Below are 9,212 nucleotides of genomic sequence, written 5' to 3' on the forward strand. Positions count from 1 at the left end.
CTTCAAAGTTTACTAAGACTTTTAAAGACAGTTCATATTTCATAAATAAAAAAACTCAGCTCGTCGATCTGCTCCTCCATTAGAATGTAACGCTTTGTCTATTCAAAGGGGTAAAAAATTGTTTGTTTCGAGATATGTGAGGGTATGAAATACTTAATGGAATACATATGGTTCCATGTATGTAAAGCGTAAACAAAATATTGCACTTTCCAGTTCAAAACAAACTGGAAAACGGGATTTATTACAAGAAATTTGCTACAGGACACCGTTATTTTCTGGCGTTTGCCAAAACACACCGCTCGATTGTGTCTTTGCCAGGTACCATTACAATTTCGTGGCACATTTGCCAGAACACACCACCTAGCCGAAAACGGAAAGATTTGCACGTTTATCTGAGATGACTGGTTTTGAAAATAAAATGCAAAACTTTCCGTTTTCGGCCAAGTGGTGTGTTCTGGCAAATGTGTCACATAATTGTAATGGTATCTGGTAAAGACACAATCGAGCGGTGTGTTTTGGCAAACGCCAGAAAATAACGGTGTCCTGTAGCAAATTTTTACAAACATGTATTGGAACATTTATGGCACACTTTGGTCGATACATCAATAATTCATATACAAATTAAGATGCAGATAAATCAACACAAATACAATTACTTGTTACAATCTGCACATTTGATAAAAGAATCCGGTATCACTTGGTAATGAGCCATCAATAGTTTGCCTTGGAGCACTGGAGCCTCACCTCTGTCGGCAATCCCTTTAGCGGAAGAATGTTCCCCATCTTCACCATCGCCTTGGCGAAGTCCCTCCCGAAAGCATCGCCGTCGGCACCATACCTCTCCACGAGGCTGTCCACGCCTCCACCGCTGTACAGAGCCTGGTCGGAGTTGAGGAGACCCTGATGCGCGATAAGGTCCCGGTAGTAAGCATTGTCGAACTTCCTGGGCGTCTGAACGTCGAACGGTGCCTTGCCTGCGTCGCCTGAGGAGCCTTGCGGCGGACACATCTTTCGCCTAGCGTCCGCGAAGGAGGGGTCGATGTTGTACTCGGTGTCGCTGGTGCCATAGACGCGTTCTCTGTAGTGCTCGCAGTTGGCCATCCCGACGGTGTGCGCACCGGAGAGTGCGGTCATGTCGCGGGCGTCGAGGCCGAGCTCCCCGAACATTTTGATGAGCTCACCAAGGTTGTCGTTCGGGCTGGGGAGATGTTTCGTCGTGAACTCCTTGTCAGCGGCGAAGCGCGAGTCCTTGCGGCCAAGAGGCATGTTCCAGGTCGGACCACCGAGGAGAGTGACTGCGTCGCGAGACGCGAGAGCGAGCACGTCCGCGCACGAGACGGTGGCGGGGCATTCTTTCTCGAGTGCGGCCTTGATCTCGTCGATCACGGTGAAGCCGGTGAGGGACGCGTTTGGCTTGGCATCCTTCTCGCTCTCTGAGAAGGGTGTCGCGTCGAGGAGAACGGAGGCATCACATCCCTGTCAAATATGATTGGTTTAATATAAAGTTATACTAAATCAGCGATAAGAAACAATGAAACATATGTAATAGAGGAAGTAGTTTGTATGTCAGTATATGTAGAACGGTGCCATACATTAACAAAGCAGTCGTGGAAGAAGAGGCGGAGCACGGCGGGCGCCATCCGCCCACTACCGACCCTGCTCGCCATCACGGATGACACGACACGCTCCACGTTGGGGCATGACTTTGCGTAGTACCCTACATAGAGATGGTCGGCGTCGGTGGTGTGCACGAGGGCGACGAAGAGGAGCAGAGCCGGTGCAACCCAAGATGAGATCCTGGAGGTCGCCACCATTGTTAAGGATAGACCGATGATAAGGTTATGAGAGAAATGATCGCTGTATAGTGTAGACTAAAAGGAGGCCCTGAGAGGGTGAGTAGCTACCGCGGTTGCAGTGGATGAGTGGGAAGCATGAAGCGGGAGCAAGCTTATATAGAGTTCGGTTCGTACGTGATGCCTTCTTACTCCACGCGTACTTAGGCAGCTCCATTCTTTTACGTGCGTGTACATGTGCAAATGCTCTGAATATTGTTGTTCGAATGACAAGGTCTCCGGTCTGTCTGCAGCCTCGTGCATGCTTCTTAGCCGGAATTCTGACGAGGTCAAGACAGGAAGAAACTCTAAAACAAAAGGCGGAGGTTTTGACAGGCAACCTAATACACGCACTTAGCTTGAATTTGCACAAAATTAAGGATTCGTCGACATGGTCGATAAAACATCCTTTGTATGCCAAAATGGAGCATCAGGACTAGTTCCATGGGTTTCCAGGTGATGACACACGAACTTGCTTTGATTTTCATATAATTCAAAAAAAACCGGTTTTATTCATGTTATTATTTCTTTGTTCTGATAAAAAAAGATTGAGTTTACCTCCAGAGAAAAATTGTACTCCCTACATTCATGACCTCACGTTAGCGCGTTGAACACCAACCAGCAGATGGGCAGATACATTCACTTGGTCGTCATTCGAGCTCTCCGGTGTGTCTGCGTCCTCGTGCTCGATCAGGATTCAGGAGGAGTGTTGGAAGGTCGGCCAGCCAGGGATCGATGTGGTCTCGTGTCAACACACCTGCGCATGCATGCATGATCGATTCTACGTGAGGCCATGCATGCGTCGAATACGTTTGCCATGATGTTGAATGTCACGCGTAAAGTTTGCCGCTGCCTGGAAATTTAATATATATATATATATATATATTCATTGCCCGGAGCAAACATTCGTGACTCCCGGCAAAGATGTTGAGCGCCATTTTTTGAAACTCAAACTAGGCGGCAAACTTTTGGGAATAGAACCATCCCGCCGTAGAATTTGTCAAAAAAAAAAAAAACCAATATGTATTGTTTGCGGAGACCAAACATTAGTGACTCCCGGCAAAGAAGGTTAGCCGCTATTTTTTTTCCTTTTTTCTTTAAAACAAACAAGGTGGCAAGTTTTTGGAAATAAAACATCGTGCGACAAATTTTGGAGCTGCCAAAAAATTGAATATATATTTTCTGCAGAGGGCAAACATTTGACTCCCAGCAAAAGATGTTAGGCATCAAGATTTTTTGAAAGGCAAATTGTGGGCAACAATATTTTGGAACTAAAATACACGCGCGATAGAACTTGGCGTTGCAAATAATTGAAAATAATTTATTTGCCAAGAGCTATCAGGATTTTAACGTGTGCCTTGTTTTGCCAAAGGTCGCGTTGTTCGGTCTCCGTTTGATGCGGTGTTTCGGGACACGTGTCCTCAATATTTTTTGGGAGAGACTTGCATATTTTTTTCGGGACACGCGATATGAAAAAAATCTGAAACTTTCATACAACATACCCATGGACTCTTTCTACAAGTCTAAGATTTTTTTCGAGTCTTGGGGTACAAGCTTGGGGTGAGATCTACAACTTAATTGGAGGCTCCTAAGTAAACTCCACGAAGGTCATAAGTTTGAGGCAAACTCCACAACAATTGGAGGCTCCCAAATAATTACCACCAAGATCACACCGCCACAAAGGTCACACCACCACAAAGGCCATAACACCACAAAGGCTACACCGCCACTAAGGCCACACCGCCACTAAGCTACAAGCCGTCTAGGGTTCCAAGAACCCAAGAGGTACAAGCTCCAGGTAGAAGCACCCAAGAGAAATTACCCATGAACTCTCACGAGACCAAATCTCTGTAGAGAACTCAAATCGATGCACATAATGCAATGACAAGAACACCACAAAGATTCTCAAGTCCTTCACTCCCAAATTCCAAAAAAAAAGCTACTAAAGCTATTGGGGGATAAGAGAGAAATAATAAAAAGAAGGAGGAACATGAAATTTCTCCAAGATCTAGATCTAGAGGATTCCATCACAAAGAGGGGATTTTGATTCGTATATTGTAGATACAGATCTCCTCTCTCTTTTTCCTCAAATAGGTGTAAGAATCACGGAGGACTTGAGCAGATAGCAAGCTCAAAGAAGGTCAACAATGGGGGAAATATGAGGTCAAATGGTTGGAAAACTTTGTGGAATAAGACCCCCTTAAGGGCTTGTTTGGTGACAAAGCTAGAATTATCCAGGGTAGCAAATCCCTCATGAGAATTTTGATTGGCACAGGGGATCCCCGGGTTTTCTAGGGAAGATCTGCCTGTTTCATTTGGTTCCAAGGAGATCAGAGCTCGGGAGGGCTGCCTCTCGCTCCAGGTCATCCACGACGCAGCTTCCTTCGATGAAAGACTGAGCGAACGAGCAAGGGATTTCCAGCCTGGCCTACTGACTGGTGAAAACTACTCCCAGGGAAAGGATTGGAAGGACCCAAATATCCCCACGTCGTGGAGAACCAAATGGGTCTATGGGCTTTTCTGAGGCCGATTTACCCTTGTATTTCTTTCCTGGGGAAAGGACAGGGAAACCCCTGGGTTCCCTTGCAACCAAACGATGCCTAAATGGGGCAAGAGAAATTTGCTCGTTATGTCGAGAATACGTAATTAGGGTACTTCCGTATGTAAGGGTACATTGCCCCTATGTGTGGTTTTGGTAATTAATGACAACCCCTATGGACTAATGTTTTCATTGAGTTTATATGAAGGAACATTCCATAGGTACTACTTGTATTCCATGTGTTGGATTCAAGTATGGATGCCATGAAGATAAAGGTATACCTTGTGTATTGGCATCAAGATCATCGGTTTGAAGATACATATGTGATATGATCAAGAAGAAGAAATGAAGATGGAGTTCTTATGTGGAACTCAATATTAGCCATGCTCTATCTTATGAGAGTATGAGAAGGTACAAGGTTAAGTCGGGCAAGTTCAAGATGAGCATCTCAAGTGGATCACATGCTTGAAGCTTGCCGTCCATTTGGTGATAATGGACATGTGAAGATGTGCATCAATAGAGCTTTCCCATCATGGTGTATGGGGGAGCATTTGTGAGTCTTCACGAAGCGACGATGATCAAGTGAGGCATTCCGGCTTGAGTGGAGCTTGAAGAGCTATCATCAAGATCAAACGGGATGCGCAAGGCAAAGGTATGGCCTTGCTAGGTTTTCCTTTTACCGGTCTCAAGGTGGTTGTTGGGAGACCGGATTATAGGATAGATAGCCGCACTATTAAGAGGGGCTTTCGGTTGAGTAACTTGATCACATCGTCTTAGGGAGCTCAATCATTTGCATACTTTGCATATCCCTATTGCTTCTTGGTGTTTCACTGTGAGAGGTTCTTGAGCTTGTTGCTAGCTTTACAACAAGCCCAAGTTCATCGAAAACGGAATCCGCATGCATATTCTATTGCGTTTTCGAGTTTGGACGTCTTCACCGTTTCTTGACGGTGGGAGACTCCCTCTCTAAAATCATCTAAAAATGTTCTGTGAGGAGTCTCCATATTTCCCGTTTTTTTTGGTGTTCTATTCGTCGTTACCTTTCCAACAAAATTGGTTTCAAGTCAATCGGAGTTCGGGAGCTCTAGTTATTAAAGGAAAAAGAAAAAGGAGAAAAAGAGGAAAAAGAAAAGAGGGGCAGCCGGTTGGCGACCGGTCCGCCGGGCCGCACGCCGGCCCACCCGGTCCGCACCGGGCGCCAACCGGACCGGGCGCCATCCGGCCCACGCGCCGGCCTGGCCCAGCAGCCTCCCCGGTCCGACCGGGATCTGACCGGGCCGTCTCTCCGTCCGGAGGCCCACGCGGCCTGCGCCCCCGACGCACCCCGCGCGCCCCTGGGCATTCTGCCGCTCAGTGGCCTCTTCCGCCTCGCCCGGTCGGTGGGCCGGTCCGACCGGACGCCTGACCGGGCTCCCCAGCCCAGGCTCCGGTCGGCCGGCCTGCTGGCCGGCTGGGCTGTTTGTTTGCCCGTTTTTCTGCCCGTTTTCTTGTCTTTTTCCTCCAACGGTTTTATTTGCTCCTAGCTATAAATAGACCTTTCTTCCACCTTGAGCAAGCACTTCTTCCCCTTTCTCTCACCTCCATTGTTGCATTTGAAGAAGTTGCTCTCTCCCTTGATTCCTCCAACCATTCTTGCTCATACTTGAGGATTTGAGAGAGGAGATCTAGATCTACACTTCCACCAAACCATTTCTTCTCTAAGTGAGGGAATCTCTTGGGATCTAGATCTTGGAGTCTTTGATTGACTTTCCCCCTTGTTCTTCCTCTCCAATCTCATCCTAGCATTCGTTGCTTTGGTGGGATTTGAGTATGAAGGACTTGAACACCTCCGGTGTTCTTGCTTTGCATCATTGCATAGTGTTGAGCTCTCCACCACGATTTGTTCGAGTGAGAGACCGTGAGCTTGTTAATCTTGGAGGGTGACCTCCTAGTTGGCTTGGTTGGTGTCCCGGTGATCTCTTCGTGGAAGATTGTGAAGGGGCCCGGGCTTCTCCTTCGTGGAGCTTGTGAGGTGGTTGTGGAGCTTGCCATCTCCGGAGCGGAGGAAAAGCTAACCATAAGGAAAGGGCCATTATCCTTCGTGGGTGTGGTTCGGAGAATAGGGTGAGCCTTCGTGGCGCGGGGAATCCTTCGTGGGACCTCCACTCCTCCAAACGTGACGTACCTTGTTGCAAAGCAAGGGAACACGGGAATACATCCTCGTCTCCGCGTGCCTCGGTTATTTCTATACCCGAGCTCTCTTTCCTTGTGATAGCCATCGTGCTTGAAATACATATATCTTGCTATCACTTGTGCTACATATATCTTGTGCCTATCTTGCTTAGCTCTAGTTGCTATTGTTACACTTAGTTGAGCTTAGCATATTTAGGGTTTGTGCTTGTAAACTAAACGATAGTTTAATTCCGCATTCTTACAAGACAAATCCGTAAGAGTTTGTAATTGCCTATTCACCCCCCTCTAGGCGACATCTCGATCTTTCACCGTACATTTCGGGCGGTAATACTGACCCCCCTCCCCCCCCCCCACACACCCGAAGTACCGAGCGCCCGAAATTGCTCTCAGCACTCAGGAAATGTTATTTCCGAAAGTAGACCGGTACTACCGCCCAAGGAAAAGCACTGGACCCCATGGTACGAAAACTTCAATACCTTTTGCATTCAGACTCCAGTTTTGATGATCTTGAACTCGTTGGAATCACAAGAAAGATCTATACAAGATCCTACATATAACCATCATAGTCGAGTAGGGGAGATAATACTAAATGAAGAGAGTTTTAACTTATCTATAAAAGACAAACCGGCAAAACCTCCAATACCGAAAATGCGAACTTGAGTTAGAAAACTTCGATTGAAGTGAAACCAATACCAGATTTTTTTCTATAGACTTAGCTTTAGATTACCACCGGTCTGAACAATTTTGTATAGACTTAGCTTTAGATTAGAGGGTTATGGCCTGTTTTTCTTTTCTTCTTATGATGATGATGTCCTCTAGCATCAGCCTTGTGTAGAATAATTTATATTATAAAAAAAAACACAGTGAGGGAACTTTAAAAAAAGTTGACCGGGATGGGGTTGGGGGAAATTTGGTGTTGTTGGCGCCACCGCAGTAGTAGTGGTCGGAGGCATTTAGAGCATCTCCAGTTGCGTCCCCCAAACCGTCCCCCAAAGCGCCCCGGATCGAGCGTTTGGGAGACGTGTTTTGTTCGTGCCGCGTTTGGACGTCGCTACCCAGCCACGTCCCCCAAACGCCGCCCCCAAACATTAAAATACTTTTTTTGCATTTTTATTTCAATAAAGAGAAGAAATATTCCACAAACTAATACATAATTGGGAACGTGGTGGTTTACATGAAGATATAGTTTGGAACATCGTTTTCCACAAACTAATGCATAGTTTGAACCATGGTTGACACAAATATAAAAGATTGCAAAAAAATTAAACCTAACTAGACCGGGCATCGAAGATTTCGTGTGTTCGCTGCCAACAAAGAACACTCGAGGGCACACCCAGTCACCCAAACTGGAAAATCCAGCTGGTGAGGGTGCCCCTGTTGGTTCTTCCGAGGAAGAACATCCAGAAACCTTCGTGCATTTTTTCACTGCGAAGAAACAACACTCTTCAGTCGTCGTCCTCCTCGGCGATGTCGCTGTGGTAGTTTCGGCGGCAACGCGTCTCGTCAAACACCTTGACGCTCACGTCCCTGTCGCCGAAGTAGGAGAACACGAGCATGAAGCCGGCTTCGAGGCGGTGGTAGCGCGCGAACTTCTCCCAGTCGATGTGAAGGTACATCTTGCCGTGCGCGTCGTAGATCACGTCGACGATCCACCGGCAGCAGTGGCAGCCATCCTCCTGCAGATGCAGCGAGCCCGGGCGCTCGTCGTCGGCGACGAAGTCGGCGAAGTCATCCGGCAGCCTCTGGATGCCGTGTGGGTCACCCTTGAGGACGACAATGAACTCAAACAGCACGGGCCCCTCCTCGTCCTGCCTGTCCGACGATGGCGTCGCAGGCGACGGCGAGCGTGCAGCTCTGCCGTGGCCGCGTCCACGACCACAACCACGGCCGCGAGCTCGGCCTCCGCCTCTAACAGCCATGGCGTCGACTCTTCAGATGGTGGCGGCTAGGGTTGGGGAGAGAGGTGCTAGGGTTTGTGTGTGAGAGGGACGATGAGAGGCGGCCCATTTTTATAGGCCGGAGGGAGGCGGTGGAGCGGTGGCGCTCATTAACGCCGGCACTCAGAGCTAGGCGGCGATGAGACGCTTCGATGTGCCTCTGCGGGAACTACACCGTCGCTGCGCGCCAATAACTTCCATCGCGAGGTAGGCGACAGTTAGATTAAAATTCAATGTGCTGCTGACGGGCACTGGCGGAGCTCCTTTGAGGCCAAACTGGGCCATGGCCCGCCCAGGTTTTTTGCAGAAAAAATATTAACGCTTGTGCATCTATGGCCCAGCCCACCAACACGCATTGGCCTTCGCTTAGCCTCCTTTCTGTCTGCGGTTCCCTAGTTGTTCCTCTCTGCTATCTCGACAGAAACCATGGAGTCCCCTCACTAGGTATAGGAATTTGGACAAAATGGAGGGCGTATGGGGGGGAGGTGGTGGAGAAGAGCAGGATAGGGGAATCGCGCCGCCGCCGGAAACCGGGGGTCGGCCAGGGGGTCGCCGCACCGGCAGCCCGTAGGCACGACGCCACGGCCACATCTCACGGACACGGGGCCGGCAGGACTTCTAGCGACTGATTGTTGTCTGTGTATGCAAATGCAAGCGATCCTCTTGTTACATGTATATATATGTATATTGTAGTTTCTCCCTATGTTAGGGGGCTTTCTGCATATGTGCACA

At 48.3% G+C, this 9,212-nt stretch overlaps 1 protein-coding gene across 1 annotated transcript; it reads right to left on the reverse strand.

Moving 5' to 3' along the window:
• Window positions 1-711: 711 nt before the first annotated feature.
• Window positions 712-1,814, reverse strand: LOC124663355 (peroxidase P7-like). Its single transcript, XM_047201069.1, has 2 exons — window positions 1,593-1,814; window positions 712-1,476 (listed from the first exon to the last, which is right to left on the reverse strand). The coding sequence occupies exons 1-2, from the start codon at window positions 1,812-1,814 to the stop codon at window positions 712-714; spliced, it is 987 nt and encodes a 328-aa protein (XP_047057025.1).
• Between the last annotated feature and the right edge of the window lie 7,398 nt (window positions 1,815-9,212).

Source organism: Lolium rigidum, chromosome 6, assembly GCF_022539505.1.
Source record: "Lolium rigidum isolate FL_2022 chromosome 6, APGP_CSIRO_Lrig_0.1, whole genome shotgun sequence".
Lineage (NCBI taxonomy): Eukaryota > Viridiplantae > Streptophyta > Magnoliopsida > Poales > Poaceae > Lolium > Lolium rigidum.

Excerpts from the sequence above, each read along its gene's own strand:
- LOC124663355 (XM_047201069.1), bottom strand. The coding sequence starts at position 1,814 with ATGGTGGCGACCTCCAGGATCTCATCTTGGGTTGCACCGGCTCTGCTC. Across the intron at positions 1,477-1,592 it reads TCCACGACTGCTTTGTTAAT|GGATGTGATGCCTCCGTTCT; the intron begins GTATGGCACCGT and ends CATATTTGACAG.